The sequence below is a fragment of the Carassius auratus genome, chromosome 28 (assembly GCF_003368295.1).
Source record: "Carassius auratus strain Wakin chromosome 28, ASM336829v1, whole genome shotgun sequence".
Classification (NCBI taxonomy): Eukaryota; Metazoa; Chordata; class Actinopteri; order Cypriniformes; family Cyprinidae; genus Carassius; species Carassius auratus.
In genome coordinates, this window is record NC_039270.1 from 22,221,197 (window position 1) to 22,238,403 (window position 17,207).

The 17,207-nt window shown below is 37.6% G+C and overlaps 2 protein-coding genes and 1 long non-coding RNA gene across 3 annotated transcripts; all 3 read left to right on the top strand.

The window, feature by feature from the left end:
• Positions 1-3,968: 3,968 nt before the first annotated feature.
• LOC113047225 (uncharacterized) lies at positions 3,969-5,245 on the top strand. The gene is made up of 2 exons (XR_003276224.1): positions 3,969-4,023; positions 4,762-5,245. It is a non-coding gene; the product is annotated as an uncharacterized LOC113047225 (long non-coding RNA).
• Positions 5,246-7,894: 2,649 nt separating this feature from the next.
• On the top strand, positions 7,895-9,461 carry LOC113047215 (ferritin, middle subunit-like). Its single transcript, XM_026208552.1, has 4 exons — positions 7,895-8,142; positions 8,517-8,663; positions 8,793-8,918; positions 9,045-9,461. The coding sequence occupies exons 1-4, from the start codon at positions 8,038-8,040 to the stop codon at positions 9,201-9,203; spliced, it is 537 nt and encodes a 178-aa protein (XP_026064337.1). The 5' UTR covers positions 7,895-8,037; the 3' UTR covers positions 9,204-9,461.
• A 902-nt stretch (positions 9,462-10,363) lies between these two features.
• Positions 10,364-16,575, top strand: LOC113047204 (synaptotagmin-2-like). Its single transcript, XM_026208530.1, has 10 exons — positions 10,364-10,459; positions 12,070-12,236; positions 13,833-13,847; positions 14,028-14,200; positions 14,373-14,462; positions 14,620-14,787; positions 14,959-15,126; positions 15,233-15,350; positions 15,585-15,718; positions 16,006-16,575. Exons 2-10 carry the CDS (start codon positions 12,080-12,082, stop codon positions 16,213-16,215), a joined length of 1,233 nt encoding a protein of 410 aa, XP_026064315.1. The 5' UTR covers positions 10,364-10,459; positions 12,070-12,079; the 3' UTR covers positions 16,216-16,575.
• The last annotated feature ends 632 nt before the right edge of the window (positions 16,576-17,207 follow it).

Here is a 17,207-nt window from a genome sequence, read left to right on the forward strand (position 1 = left end):
GCTAATTACAGTTTTGCAATGTCCATACTTGGCCAATGTCCACATATCAAGCTGCTGGATCCTCGTGAGGCCGAGTATTACAGAGAGACTGAGACGAGAGGTGTGCAGATCCATTTGCAAAGCCTTATTCTTAAACAGGTCAAAACAGGTGAGGGTCAGACAATGGCACACAGGTATATTGAGGGCAAGACAAGAGTGATCCAAAGTAGGTGTCACAGGTCGGAGCGGACCACAGATATTGCAAGTCACGCCCCTTCCTAGTTTCCACCTCGAGGAGGTCTCAAAGCAACCCCAATGACCAGACAGACCAAGCGTAGAGTAATATTAAAACAACTTTATTTAAATTAAAATAATTCAGGGAGGGGGAGGTAAATCTTAAAATTATCGTCTCTGTTCAGCAGGAGGAGAAAGGGGCCGGAGAGGACTAGAATACTTCTCCTGGGCGGTGGGCTTACGGTGAAATACTGCGATACAGTAAGTAGATGAACTGTCAGACCTGGAGTAGTAAGTCGTCGTAGCGCAGGCCTCCACAGGGATTTCCTGTGCGTCGGGGAAAGTTAAACACTGTCGCACCGGCCCGAACGCTTCCCTCTCCTCTCTTCTATTTGCAGTTTAAGGGATCTGGACCGGGGTGAACCTTTGAAGAGGCTCCACAACAGGTAAAGTAAATCCACACAGCTAATTTGCAACAGTAAAACTTCCTCCTTGCATATAGGTGTAATTTTTGGCTTTTACTCACACCAGTCTTGCTTACGTGTATTCTTCACCACCGCTTCCACAGAGCCAGGGTATTCTGAAAGGGTCTAGACAGGACGTTACATTTGGGTCTCCATGCAGGGGTCGCAAAATGGCATATAGATGAAAATGGCGCTTCACCAGCCTCAACGGTCACTGGTCTCCCCCACGACTCATCCAGTCCAGGGTGGCTACTGACAACACAACCACAGCATACCACTGCAAGATTTCAAGTGTACACACTCACAGCAAAGACAAGGACTCACCCACTGCACTCCACACACTCTACGTGAAATAGGGTCAGAACCACGGTTTACTAGGACTTATCCTGGGGTTTCATTGGGCGTTGTTGATAGATGAAGGGCCGGAGGAATAACGTTGCTGTCACGACTGCTTGCGGCTTCCTGTACTCGTACTTCCCGGCTCACCCAAAACTCTGCTCCGTAATGGGGCCGCTGGCCTATTTACCAGATGCTCACAACATACGCTGGATAATGCACTCTCCCCAATGATGTACAATGCACTGTCCAATAGTACTCACAAATGAACGATAACACTCTTCCTTTGTCTCCTTCTCCTTCTAGCTGTCCAATCCTCTTCACACCATCGGTTTTCCGTTGCTGGAGATCACCCTTGACGTTACTTCCGGTGAGTACTTCTTATGACTGTGACTCCAACACATCAGTAGTTTATATACAGATGGTCTCTTCAAACATCAATAAATGTCGTATACTCAGCCCAGTTACTAGTGTCCTTGTCTCCTTCTTCACCCCATGAAGTTCCTCTGCCTTCACCAATGCTGACTCTGCCCAAACCTCTACACTGCCCGCCGGATCGGCCTGAAACGATTCAACTCCAACCCCCTGTTTGAATTTCTGAGACTCTTTTTATACCCCTCCTGTTCTCTCCATTGTCCAATCCACGATCGCCGCATTTATTGTCCTCACCTGTGCCTCGTACAGCCCAATTTGTCTCCCGGAGTTTCCCGGAAGTTCCGGTGTTTGTAATATACGGGCCGGGCGGAAACCATCTTCGGGCGGAACCAACCTTCGCCACTTTTGGTTCCGCCCCCAAAAAGTCACAGTGTGACATAGGCATGGTCGATCGGCGGCTAAAAGTAACCAGAGGGCTGGACAAGATGGGTAATCCAACAACATGAGCAATATTCCAGACAAGGTGCAAACACAGTCTGAGACAGCAAGACAAAGGGTATTTCTAAAAGAGGTTATAAACTTCAGGGCAGGCAGAGATCAGGCTAAGAACAAGACGCAGATGCAGAGAAACTCCTCCTTTGTTTCATGACCACTCCTCTAGTCCCAGCTGGCCCGCTTTGGCCCAAGGTTTTCGTCGGGCCAAAAAACCTTGGCCGTTGGGCCCAGGGCCGGCTCTAGGTTATTTGGTGCCCAAGGCGATAGAGCCCTCACCCCGGAAAAAACAACTCCACAGTTACTCCATAGTTATTCATTTTTTATTTTAAATGTTCACACAACAACTCTTTAAAAGCAACAACCTGAAGGATACAGGAGAAAACAATAGAGAAGCATTAAGATCTCACCTCAAGGACAAACAGTTATAGTGTTTTCGCGTGTGCGCAGCTTTCATAATATGATACATACATTTAATTAACTTTTTTTTCCTTATAATTCTGCAATTTTGCACCCTGCCCAGCAGATGGCGCCCCAGGCGACCACCTGTGTCGCCTGTCGGCAAAGCCGGCCCTGGTTGGGCCCAAGAAGGCCCCGACGAGGCACGATCAAGCCCCGGAAGTGACAGTGGAAACGCGACTGGCCCTGGCACGTACGAGCATGCCCGCTTTTAGCCCGACAGTGGAAACGCGGCTATAGAGCTCGGGCGTAGACGTCATGGAATGGTGCATTGTGGGTAACGGCGGCCATTTTAGAGGCATCGCAAAGCAGGTTTGTAATAAGATAACAGCCAGTCTCCAGAAAAAGTTATAGAACGTGACAAAAAAAGTTGCCTATACCTATACGGACAAACTTAATAATGAAGCCAAACAACGCTAATTAAAAAAAAAAGAGGTTGTAGGCGGAATCGATCCCTATGAACACATGAAAGTTTACCAAGCCTCAGTTTCCCTGATAATTTATCCTACCGGGTCTGTGGAGTGAGCGCTTACACCTCCGATCAATTTAAAAATGTCACTTTCACTTTTTAAAAAGTCACTGGAGGCTCACCTGCAGATCATAAATGGATCTGCAAATTAAACGTGGAGAAAACAATCTTTTTCACTAAGGAAATGTTAACATTAACCAAGCATCAGTGGTGACACACACACACACTTATCAGATTCTGTGAGCTATGAAGCTTGTCTATGCAGGTTTGTTACACTTCAGGAGTAATTACTCACCTATCATACTTGCAAAATTCCACTGTTTTCCTCCGGTAGTTCTGTAATCCGGTATAATATTGACGAACATTCACCTCAGACACAACCCACCATTCACCAAAACAAGACGCTTAACTTCCTATTTTGAAGTTCGTTCCAGTTTTTTTTTTTTTTTTTTAAACAAGTTGTTCAAATTTGTTAAATACAGTCAGCACAAAAATATCAAAAAGCAAATTAAGTTCAGGATTGGGTCAAGAGAAAATGTTTAAACAAAAAATACAGACACTAAACTGACTCCCTTACTGGCCAAAAACTAGAGAAAACGTAATGTGTTTGTGTCTGAGTTTGTGTGTGTGTATGTGAGAGAGAGAGAGAGACCATACACAACATGTCTCACCATAACTATGTATTATAATATTATCGAAGGTGATGGTTTCCCTCCGTACAGTGGCGACCCAAGCCATCTGACGCCTCTTGGTGATTTCAGACACCTTGTGTTTTTTTTCCAAGTAGGAAAATGTTGAAAACTAATATGATTCACGAGGCTTTTGCCCTGTCGATCATGAAACCGATTACAGCAGTTCACAATACAGCAATACTGAACCATTTTCCAAAAAATAATAAAAATTAATGACCAAAATGACCAACGTTACCTAATGCCTACTATACAGTACATCTACTTCTGTACCGCGATTCCCACAATGCATTGCGACGTGACGCAACGATCCCGACCTCTATTGTTGCATTCATAGACATATAAATAACTAGACGCCTCATTGGCCGCTCGACCGCACGTCAACGTCGCCGCCATATTGGAGCGGGCAACTGTCATAACTCTCAAATCAGGACAGAAGAAAACATATCTGACTCATCGACAGATTGGACACCTACAAACCGTCACACGATAGTAAAAACAGATCTCGGGGTGTTATCTTTCACAGGTAAGACTCAGCTGTTCTTTCTCGATGTTTTTTGGTCATTTTTAACTTTATGTTGACAGCTTAATTAACCACCAGTGTCAGACGATTAATAATATCGCTAGCGTAGTTAGCAGTGAAGGCTGAGACTTCATAAGAACTCAGAGTTTAAATTAATTCTTATTACGTTTTAACTTATATTGCCATTTATATAATAAACTAAATGGTGTTATGAGCACAATATACAGATTGAGCCCTTTGACTGTCTAGATTAATGATGGAGCTAAAGCTTCTCTCTTTAATTTCACTACCGTTACTTATTTACAAAGTTTAAGTGGTAACACTTTAGAATACTAGTCCTTTAGTAAATGTTAGTTAATGTATTAATTAACATGAACAAACAATGAACAATACATTTATTACTGTATTTATTCATCTTTGTTCATGTTAGTTAATGAAAATACAGTTTTTCATCGTTAGTTCATGCTAATTCACAGTGCATTAACTAATGTTAACAAGCACAGCTTTTGTTTTAAATAATGCATTAGTAAATGTTGAAATGAACATCAACTAAGATTAATAAATGCTGTAGGATTGTTCTTGCTTAGATCATGTTAACTAAAGTAGTTAACTAATATTAACTAATGGACCGTTTTTCAAAAGTGTTACAGATTAAGTTTATCATCACTTGATTATAAGGATTTCATTGCTTTTCATAAAACTGTGAACTGATTCTATGTATTCTGTTTTCTTCCCTTTTAGCCATTTGCAAACAGGACAAGGAAAGCTGAGGAAAGCTGTTCTCAGAGACGAGACTATTCCTCCACAGACTAGTGTTGTGTTTGTACTAAACCCAGAGCAGACCTGAATGAATCGACACAATGACCAGCTCATATTCTAATACTATAGACTGCATTGAAAAAGCTTTGCACAGGCTGTTTAATGCTAATAATGTACTGCGTGTGTCTTTACACATAAACTACATGATTTAAATAGCCTAGAAATGAAAAACACAGGAACTCACAGTGAGTCCAGCTGCAATATCATGATAAACTCATTGTGATGTTGTTATAATTATTATTAATTTTGATTAATATCAAGTTTTTGAGGGGAGCATCTCATATTCTGGTCTGTGATAAACAACTATACTTCGAGATTTTGTTGTGCAAGGTAAACCTTACACACTCACACCCAAACATTCATATGTGTTAACATACATGGAAAAATAAATCACTGTTTCAAAATGTGTGTGTTTTCTGCATGAGTGTGTGTAATGTGCATTATAGAACATATATATACATATATATACACACACATATATATATATATGTGTGTGTGTGTGTACATATATATATTATACATGTATATATTTTACTTAAGGACCTCATTAATTAAACACAATCTGGAACTCATGTCCACAATTTTTTTATATTGTGTCTGAATTTGATTAATAATTATTACACAAATAGTATTTTAAAATTACATTTCAATTTTTTTTTATTTTACTCTTTAATTTACTATTAATTTATTCTTCATTTTTGTCTATTCTGTATTATTCCACCCTTGATATTACATATTCTTCTTGCTATTGTTAACCTATTGTTGTTCAGTTATTGTTAACCTATTGTTGTTCAGTTATTTATTATGGTATTATTCATATTATACAAATAATTTTATACTATTATAAATCTATTATATCGAATATGTTATTGTAGCATTGTACTCGCTTTTCATATTATTCACTTTACTTTAAGTTGTACCACATGTACTTTTTAATATAACATATCACTTTTACTATATTTCTACTGTGCACTGTATCAGTTCATATTTTCATTTTCACTGGATCCATAGCCTCATCAGTTACATGTGTTATTATTTGTTGTGGAGTTAATCTGTAGGCTAGTGTGTCACTTTTTGATTTGTATTTACTTGTTTTATAAAATTTTCTCAACAATAGTAAATTATTAGTGTTTAAAGATGTATTACTTAGATTTTATCACAGAATTTCAAAGGGAATCAGCTGTGTTCTGATCTGAGGCACGAAAGAGAGAAAAAAGAGAAAAATGTTGGGATTGAACACAGACAAGGCAATAAAATCAAATACATTTAATTAAATGAATATTCAAATTAAATTACATTCATATGTCACAGTTATACTAAATTAACATTAGAATTGTAAACCGAAAATAATAAACGAAATCAAGAAGTGAGACAAATGTGAGCTTTCACAATTCCTTACGAAAATTAATAATTTTCCAAACCTAACTAAATAACTGGAGGCAAAGTTTTTAACTGCACGTAGATCACAAACCTGAAATCGGTTGATAAATGTGAACGTTATCGTGTTTTTATTCAGAAAAAACCGGAGCTCCCCGTTTACTTCCATGTATTTTTAAGGCAGTCTTGCCCTCACTAACATGGCGGCGGCGTTGACGTATCGCAGCAACGGCTCAGAGCGGCCAATGAGGCGTCTAGTTATTTATATGTCTATGGTTGCATTGGTAATGTTGTCCAGGGTGATTCTAACAGTCTGTGTGTGAGTCAATATAATAGAAGGGTGACCTCTGGTGGCAAGTGGACAGAAGTTCATGGACAGGATTTGTGACAGTTACATTGACTGAAAAATCACTGAAAGAACACTGTAAAATTAAGGTAACTTCATTACAGGCAGCACAAGCAAAATAGGCTTCAGTAAAACTATCAATGGTGCACGTTTTCAGTGAGCAGAAAAACAATAGTTTCTAAGAGCTTTATAACATTGGAAATATTTGTAACGATAGACCCAAACACACAAACAATTTTTCAAATTAAACATAATATAGTTTTCTACAACAATCCGAAGGTTTGACTTAACCTACTGTAGCAAGCTGATCAGGTTACAAATACACACATCTTCCATGAGAGACAAAATGCTGAGTCACAGAGACGCAGCTCCATGTCAGCTCTTGGGAGTTTGCGGTTGTTGCTGCTGACACCGAGTGAGCTTTGGGAATTTCTGGTAGCTACAAAACTGCTTCGTAATTGTGACTTCGCTTCACTGTACTTTTCTGATCAGTCAGGTATCTAAAGATGGTTACAAAGAGGAGAAAGGAATCAAATCCATAGTGAAATAGTTGCTTGTTATTTCAGGATTGTCCCATGATATTTGCCATATTATACACAGGCTACTATTAATACAGTGTTAGCACCTTCCTAAATGCAACCTGGAACTTTTCGTTTTCCTTCCAATGAAAATGAGAAAATTACTCGTGGAAAATTAATTGGCCTAGTTGTTCTATCAAAAAGGTTTAATATTAAAATATCACATTATACAGTATAGTACAATAAAACAATAATAATTTTTTTACTAACTGTAAAAGAACCACAGTAATACTAAATCAGTAATACTGTAATACTAACTGCATTTTATTCAGTTACTAAAAGATGGTGAATGACAATCAGTTATCAGAAATTACCTGTAGCCTATGCTTGATAATGCTTTGATCTTTTTCTTACCGCTATGTATGTGCATTAATAGTTGTTTATATAGCTAATGGTAATTAGTTAATATAGCCTATATATGCTAAATTCAATATGTCTGTGACTGGCATGTAGCTTGGAAAAAGGATAAATATATATGAATAGGCTATATATGAACACTTCATCAGTTACATTTCAGAGTGCAAAACATGCTTGTAATTGTGACTAGTGAACGTGCTGGACTTATGCTATTCATAATGAAAGTAGAAAAGACCTTTAAAAAACTATTAATTAAACTTGATCTTGTCTTCATTATCTAACCTGACACAGCGGAAAGTCTCGTCACCTCGTTACTCAGCTCGTTCTTTGATTGGCTGGTTTTTAGTTTCACTGACGCATCATTCGCTGATCGTATATAAGATGAACGCGCTCCTTCAGTTCACTCACAGCTTCAGGAAGATCTGAAGAGGTTCTTGCTTCAACAGTGATTGAACGGAACTTCGTGCTCTCCAGAAATTATTTAAACCTATTTAAGCGTATTTATTTTGTACTGACATTTTGATAATAAAACACGCCGGAATGGAGACTTCTCAGATTCGCCAGAACTATGACCGCGACTGCGAGGCTCTGATCAACAAGATGATCAACTTGGAGCTTTACGCTGGATACACCTACACCTCCATGGTGAGTGTTTCTTCTTGGTGTTTATCACTTTGCTAAATCGTTACATGGCAGGGTTTTTTTCTCTATTGATTATTTGTCCATTCTTGACTAAACATAGGCTATTCACTTCTATCAAACATTCGATAAAATGTTCTAAAGAATTAAAAAGACAAGAAAATTGTATAGATATTTTATAAAAACCTTATAAATAACGCAAATGCCATGAGCAGAAGCTATGCATCAGTATTATGGGATCATCCAAGGCTGTTTACAGTTGTTAGGGGTGACTGCTGATCTTCATTCTTGTTCTGTGATCTGTTACTTTGACTTTGAAACATTGTTCCTTAAGACATATAGTTGCAGCCTTTCTTATTCCTTTATTTGATTTTGTTCAGGCTTTCTACTTCAAACGGGATGATGTCGCTCTTCCTGGTTTTGCCAAGTTCTTCAAGAAGAACAGCGAGGAGGAGCGCGAACATGCTGAGAAGTTCATGGAGTTCCAGAACAAGAGAGGGGGGCGCATCATGCTTCAGGACATCAAGGTGCTTTGATAGTATTTTGAACTAAAACTTTAATACAATTGTTATTGCTATAAACTGACATCATGCCTAGTTGTAAGGGACTGTTGAATTAGAGGGGATCTTGATCTAAATGTTTGTGTCTCTCTTCAGAAACCTGATCGTGATATGTGGGGCAATGGACTGATTGCTATGCAGTGCGCTCTTCAGCTGGAGAAGAACGTCAACCAGGCTCTGCTGGATCTGCATAAGGTCGCCTCTGAGAAGGGAGACCCTCATGTGAGTGACCCTCATTGTTGAAGTTGGACACTAAATCTGCCTGCATATACATGTCTCTTTAAAGCAGTTTCATTCAGTCCTGAGAATTTAGCATCCTAACATCTCCTATATTGTCTTGTCCAACAGCTGTGTGACTTCCTGGAGACTCACTACCTGAATGAGCAGGTTGAGGCCATCAAGAAACTTGGTGACCACATCACCAACCTTTCCAAGATGGATGCTGGCAACAACAGGATGGCGGAGTATCTGTTTGACAAGCACACCCTGGATGGAGGCAGCAGCTAAATGATGCCCTCAGATCATATTAATACATGAATGAATAGAAATACTATTCTCTTAAATATGTTCTTATCAAACAGCTCTTGTGCAAAATGTTGAAGTCCAACAGGTTGAAAGGTTAACATCAAGTACATTTTCCATTACTATTAAAAAAATGCAGCGTTACTGTTTTGAATAGCCATCCTGTGATTCTCATCAAGCAATACTTTCCTGTTGAACATGCAATGATTGACCTGGTGAATTAAAAAAAAATTCTAAACTGCATAACCTTGTCTTTTATTTAAAATGGCAGGATGCCATTGGCACCAATAGCCTCATGGTTAGTGTGTTGGCAGACACTGAAACTGCGCTCATGGTGACCCGAGTTTGATTCTCCTCATCTTGAGGTCCTTTGCTGACCCTGCTTCCCTCTCTCCACCCAATGCTTTCCTATCATCACTTTACTGTAATGATTACTCATCTCCATCCTGTTAGGAAGATGTCGGTCACTGGCACAACTACACATTAGTATTTGATGAGATCTAATGTGCAACCTTATATTATAAAGTGCTACAGAGAGTAAATACAAAATACTTACAGATTTTTCGTGGTCTGCTAAATGAACAGATCGAAATATTCACATGAATTTCCACGGCACTACAGGTGTAGGCTAGCATTTAATTTTACCACACGAGGGTGCTGTTGTCTACATATGTCTAATAATCGCACATTGATCATAAAAAACTGAAGGACCAAGGCCAGTTATGGTTCATAAAATGTTTTTTTTTTTTTTTCTCAATATATATCAATAGTCGTCGGCGATTTGGGAAGACTTGTCCTCATTTCATAACCAATACACAAGGTTTAGGATACAGCCTCTGTATGCTATTTCAATCATGCCTATTAGCAGTGCCACAGGGTATAATCCGATTCAGAGGGGTCACTGAACGAAGATTATTTAGCAAATTAGAATTGGTTAAACAGCATACAGGAGATTATATGGGACACTTGTAACCTGATAAACGGGCATACGAGATGGATGAAATAAGATTGTACCATGAGGAAATTTAGGGCACATAGCTGTGAACAGCAGGGAGAGCATGATTAATCCAAGTGAAAGAGGGTTTGGCGCTTCAAATGCGCTTTGGGGTGAGAGAGGGACAGATGATAAAGTGGACGACAAGAGTAAGTTAGAGCAGTGTGTGAGGCTGCTGCTTAACTGTGCTCTCTATATAAAGCACAGGTTTCTATCTATTTAAGAGAGATCTGTAGAACATCATCAGGTAAGTTTGATTACTGTGTGTTTTACTGGCTCCAATTAATTATAGAAATATCACACTATCTTGGAATCGACAGACATGTTAAGCAGTATCATTTAAAATGATTTTAAACATAATTTTATGATAATTATATAGTAGCATTTGCAATTTAATAGAACAATATTAATTTAAAATATACATATATTTGTAACTACTTAAAAGAAGTTTCACGATATTTTGATTAGCAATTTTCACTAAATTCATGAAGACTATAGGCTGCAACACAGTCCACAGACAAGCTAAACGAACAAAGACCATTCACTTCAAATTTCATGTAATTATAAATTAAAACTAGCCTACTTAGAAGTGACGTTAATAAACAACACACGTTTAGGTTTATTATTATTATTATTATTATTATTATTATTATTTTGGACAACTGTGTCCGAAATAAATAAATAAATAAATAAATAGAAAAATTTGACTGGATGAGATTTAGGTAATCCGAAAATACAGCAGTTCTACCGGCTGGTGGACAAATAACGATGAAGGGGAGTGGCCTTCTTTAGCCAGATTAATGCAATCACAAAATATACTTTATGAACTATAAGATTACGCACTTTCCAGGTAACTGCTGTCTATGGAAAGGATGAGAAGAGAAGAAATTACTCTTTTGCACACGTTATATAATGACTGTTATAAACATTTAATTCCCTTTTCTCGTTCAAAAACGAATGTAGAAAACTTTTAAATACGTTGGAAGCTATTTATACTGTGTATATACTTTGCAAATGTCAGAATACCAAATATGAAAATCATCAGAGAACTGCTAGGCCTACAAGAATGAAATAGACTCCTTCCCTAGATATCATACCTAAATTAAAATTAATTAATTAATTAATAAAAAAGGTTAGCTAAAGGTTAGCTTTATATATGTATGTATGTATATATATATATATATATATATATATATATATATATATATATATATATATATATATATATATATATATATATATATATATTATGCATACATGAGTTAATTATGATAACCCAGCAAGGTCAATAGAGAAAATGAAGAATTCCATCTTTTTAACTGTGTCTCAGAAAAAGGTTTTATGTTTATTGTCTTTCATCACTGTGGTCAGTCTTTGTGGCTGACATAAATTCATCATCATAAAGTCCTGTCATAAATCCAACCATGACTTTTCTTCTCAATATATTCTTATACACAAAAGAGCAGAGGCTACTGAAGTCTTTAGTTTTACATAGCAGTCTGGTGACAAGATGCGTAGGCTTAAGTGTGAAAGTGAGGCAGTAAGGGGAGGGCTCTGTTCCTAATTTACTTAAATCCAAGGATTTTTGGATTAGCTTTGGCAATTAATCTCGTTACGCATCTGCTGAGAGTGACAAGAGGTCAGTTCAACAGAGTATTGAAGGATTAATAACAGACATGCTGAGCTCAAGCATCAGAGTTTACTCTGTCAAAAGTCACGCCAGACACACACAGGACAGAGATGGGGAGGGAAAGAGAGAGACAGTGTGGGCTTGAGAATGATCTAGGCACGGGATGGGATTTGGGGCATTTAGTTCATGTCATGTCAGGACAATAACGGTCTGTTTTATGTCTGTAGCTGATCAGCCATGCGATTGGTCAACATGCAGCATCGTGTGCGGAGGGCAACAGAATCAGAGGAGGAGCCCAAACCTGCTCCACCTCCTTTACCTCCTCCCTCTCACCACTCCCACAACTTCATAAATATGAAGAACAAGTTTTTCAATGATCTTAGCCATCTACCTAGTAAGTAATAATTCTATGTCAATACACCACACTTGACTAATCTTACTCCAGCAAGCCACCATCGTTGTAAGACATGAGTATTCAGTTGAATGTAGGTTCTGATGTCGGTGATGATGTCAGGACAACACTGAATGCTAATGTCAGCATAGCTGTCAACATTGAACATTGAAAATAAGGGACATTTCCCGGAATCCATCCCCAAAATAAGGGATTTTTTTTTTTACACGATTCTTATCCACAAACTTAAAAAAAAGCACTAATCATTAACAGTCTAAAGAGTTTATAACTACACAATATATATTAAAGAATGACAGACCAATTGATATGTTAAAAGTGATTTATTTATGAACAAGGTAATATTAATAATAATTTAATATTAATAATAATTTCGTGCTGAGAAACGTCGTTTTTCCCGACAACGACAAATTTTGCAGTAGGCATAATTTGGACCTACATGGCTGCTTGTCAGGTAGTGGAAGGTGGACTCCCATTTACTCAAATATCGACATAATTTTGGTTGGCGATTAATTCAGTGATTTTGGCATTCGGCCTCCTAATCCATCATCGCACATCACACTCATCTACTCTCTCGAACTCGAAGTTCACTTCCCGCTACTTTTCCCCTCTTCCTCCCGCCCGCTGGCGCCGCTGTAACTGTCTTCTTCTTCGATGGTGGCCTAAGCTACTGCCACCTGCTGTACTGGAGGTCAAGCAACCCAAGTGCAAGCCACTTCACAGACACAGATAGATGCGTGTTCTGAGTTAACCCATAGTGTAAAATTACGGGATATTTTACGGGAAAATACTAAAACGGGAAGACAGCGGGAAAAGACCTAAAATACGTGAGAAACCCGGAAAAAACGGGAGGGTTGACAGCTATGAATGTCAGTGTGAAGCAGAATTATGACATTGATATTATAATGCTTTTAAGTCATGGTATCATCTCATGCTAAAATCATATTGACGTCAAACAGTTGTGAAGTGTGATACCCAAATGTAACATTTGTTCAATGTGATAATTTTAAAGGTATAGCTCACACACTCAACCTCATGTTGTTACACACTTGTGTGACCTCTTTTCTTCTGTTGAGAAGATATCATAAAAAGAATATTGGCAGCCAAACACTTTCTGGTCCACTTTGACTTCCATAGTATGGACCAAAAAAAAAAAAAAAAAACTATGTAAGTCAATAGGGACCAGAAACCATCTTCCGAATATCTTATTTTTTGTCAGAAGAAAGAAACTTATATAGGTTTTGAAAAACTTGAGGGCGAGTAAATGATGACAGAATTTTCATGTTTGAATTTCATTCCTTTAACATCCACACAATTTTAAATGTAGAGTGTCATTAGACATTGACAATTTGTTGGTTTAGTCATGGTATTAATTAACAAAAATTGAACAGCTCTCAAATGTTAATCTTTAGCCAAAATTTACATCTGTCCATTGCCTGTCTGGTGCCAGTCATTCATATTTTGTCATATTATCATTACAAAACACAAATTACCATCAGTCTTTGTGTGTGTGATCAGTTAATTCCTCCATTTTTTTCATTTCCATGTACATCCTTCATGTTTTATCTGTTCCATCAACAGACCCCAAGATCAAAAGTAAGTTCCAATGTTCCAAAGTCTTTTTCTGTCAGCCCTTCATCCACCTATACATCTACTAATTCATTTAGCAGAAAATGTGTAATTGGTTGAAATTATGTATATTTTTTACTAACGGAAAATACATTCGATTTTTTTGACTTTGATGAGACTAACTTAATTTCTTTCTCCGCTGTACAGTGCCCATGTGGGCCATTGGTGCCATAGTTATGGTCATGGTTGCCTTGGTTGGCTGCTTTGCTTTCTGTATCTATAAGAAGTGTTTGGGAGGGAAGAAAAAAGCTAAAAAAGTCAGAGAGAGGAAGGGAGGACGAAGAAGGATGAAAAAGGAAGGAGAGGAAGAAGCAGGCGAGGTAGGAGAGTCTGAAAGTATATGGCATAGTGTTCAGAGAGAATTAAGCTCTTTCAGACCTCGACTGGCCAATTATTGATTTTAATCTAAGCATCAAAAACAAAAAAGAGATAATGTTTGGCTTAAAGTTTTGCTTAAGAATTTTAAATATATTATATATTGCCCATACTTAGGAACAACCTAAAGAAGGAGAGGGCGAGGGAGAGAAAGAATATTATGGCAAGCTGGAGTACACTCTGGACTATAACTTCACCGACAATCAGGTTAGTTGAGAGCAGATGTGCCTTATCTTCATCATGATTGTGAGTTAATTATAAAAAATAAAAAAATTACACAAAAAGAAGTGCTCTTCTAAAAATGTGTGACTAGCTGCTTGATTTTGAACACCTGACCCACAACCTTTTCTTCAATAACCTTCAGCTCATTGTTGGTGTCTTGCAAGCCCAAGACCTTCCTGCCATGGATATTGGTGGAACATCTGACCCCTATGTCAAAGTTTACATGCTACCAGACAAGAAGAAAAAGTTTGAAACCAAGGTCCAGCGCAAGAATCTGTGTCCTGTTTTCAATGAGACTTTCATATTTAAGGTATTGCATTTACATTTTCATAAACCTATAAAAAAATTTGGGGGGGGGGGATTACCCTAAAGAAAATTTGTCATACTCTTAACTGCTTAATTTCACAGTAGAACAAGTGCACCATGTCTTTTTTTGGTTCAAACAGACATTCATGCAGCATGATTTTTTTTCTGTTTCTAGATCCCCTTTAATGATCTAGCAGGACAGACTCTGGTCCTGCAGGTGTTTGACTTTGACCGCTTTGGTAAACATGATGTAATTGGAGAGATCAAAATCCCCATGAACAGCGTTGACCTGGCCCAGCCCATACATGAATGGAAAGACCTGGTCGGAGGAGAGAAAGAGGAAGTAAGGCTTTCCATCAGGCTGTTTCCTTTTCTTTCTTTTTTTATCAGCTTGCATAATCTGTTTTTTTATGCTTTCAAACTTAACACTCTCTCTTCTTCCACAACAGCAAGAAAAGTTAGGTGACATCTGTATCTCCCTGCGCTATGTGCCCACTTCTGGTAAACTGACCGTCTGTATCATGGAGGCCAAGAACCTGAAGAAGATGGACGTGGGTGGTTTATCAGGTTAGTGTGGAATAGTGTTAGTTTGTTACAGATACAATTCCTTTCTGTTGTACTGGATATTACATTGAAATGATTCTCTACACATCAAATGTGACTTTATTTTAATATAATTCGATTTTTTTACTTTGAATTATCTAGGCTTTTCTGTGTAAATGTGGTGCTAAGCTGCATTTCATGTCTTTATCCATATAACAATGCCTCTATCTTACTTTTCTCTTTACTTTTCTGTTTTAGATCCTTTTGTGAAAGTGGTTTTGCAACACAATGGAAAGCGTATCAAGAAGAAGAAGACGACAGTTAAGCAGAACACACTGAACCCCTACTTCAATGAAAGCTTCAGCTTTGAAATCCCCTTCGCTCAGATTCAGGTAAACATGTTTGGAACACATTTCCATGATTACTTGCATATCTAATAATTTAGTATCTTACAGTATTACAATATATTTTAGTCTTTCTACTTCAGAATTTTACATTTAATTCAGTGTTGCTTTCCGTTTCTCATCTGTGCATTTTGACGGTGTCTGGTAACAAAGTAAATCCGGGTTTTTTAGTTTTTAAAAATAATATGTTGGCAATGGAAAAGTTTGATGAGAAAGAAGAAAGTGGATTAAATGCATATTGACCTATTTTTCTCTGTTCCTCTGCCTTCCTGTAGAAGATCCAGGTGTTGATCACAGTCTATGACTATGATAAATTGGGAAGCAATGATCCAATTGGGAAGTGCTGGATTGGGTTTGGCGCTAGTGGGGTGGGACTGCGCCACTGGTCAGACATGCTGGCCAATCCCAGACGACCTGTGGCTCAGTGGCACACCCTTCAGCCTGAAGAGGAAGTAGATGCTGCCCTTAAAGCACCCATCCGCTAAATATCTTATCCTCCCCTCAACTAAACGTTTTCACACATCTGGCAAAACATCATTTAAAATGTATCCATACTTTCACTGAGGAGTTTCTGTCTGTTACATGATTGTTCAACACCCTGTACCCTTCTTTACTATGAAAAAAAGGAGGAGTAACTTTTATAAATGTTATTATGAATATTATGTTTATCTGGATTGTGTTTCTTATTTAAATGTGTCTGTATGATGGGGATAATAAGTTTGTGTGTTTTGTTTGAAAGTGTTGAATGTATGTCTCTGTCCATCACTGAATGAGAACTGTTCTGATTTGCTTCGTCTTTTTTCTGGAATCAAAGATGACTATAAACACAACAACTGGATACATAATCACAGATTTTAAGATGTCTTTTTTTTTCCTACAAATGTGACCCTGGACCAAAAAACCAGTCATGATTTGCACGGGTATATTTGCAGCAATAGCCAAAAAAAACATTGTATGGGACAAATTTATTGATTTTTCTTTTTTTGGCAAAAATAATTAGGATATTAATTAAAGTTCATGTTCCATGAAGATATTTTGTAAATTGCCTTCCATAAAAATATAATTTTTTTTAATTTTTTTTTATAAGTGATATGCATTGCTTGCTTAGAACCTAATTTCAACAACTTTAAAGACTATTTTCTTAATATTTAGATTTTTCTTTTTTTATTGCTCCCTCAGATTCCAGATGTCAAATAATTGTATCTCTTCCAAATAGTGTCGTATACTAAAACAACCATAAATGAATGGAGAGCTTTTTTATTCAGCTTTCATATAATGTAGCAGTCTAGTGACTGGTTTTGTGGTTCAGGGTCACAAATAGACATATAATAGTTGTGAAATGGTTGGGGGTAAAAATGTATTATTTGTTGATAATAGCCTATTTCATCAAAATGATTTATCAACATGGCAGCCATTATTGTATGTAAGCATATCTAACAAAAGCAATTGTCTGATTGAGTTCAGTAGTATTTAGAGC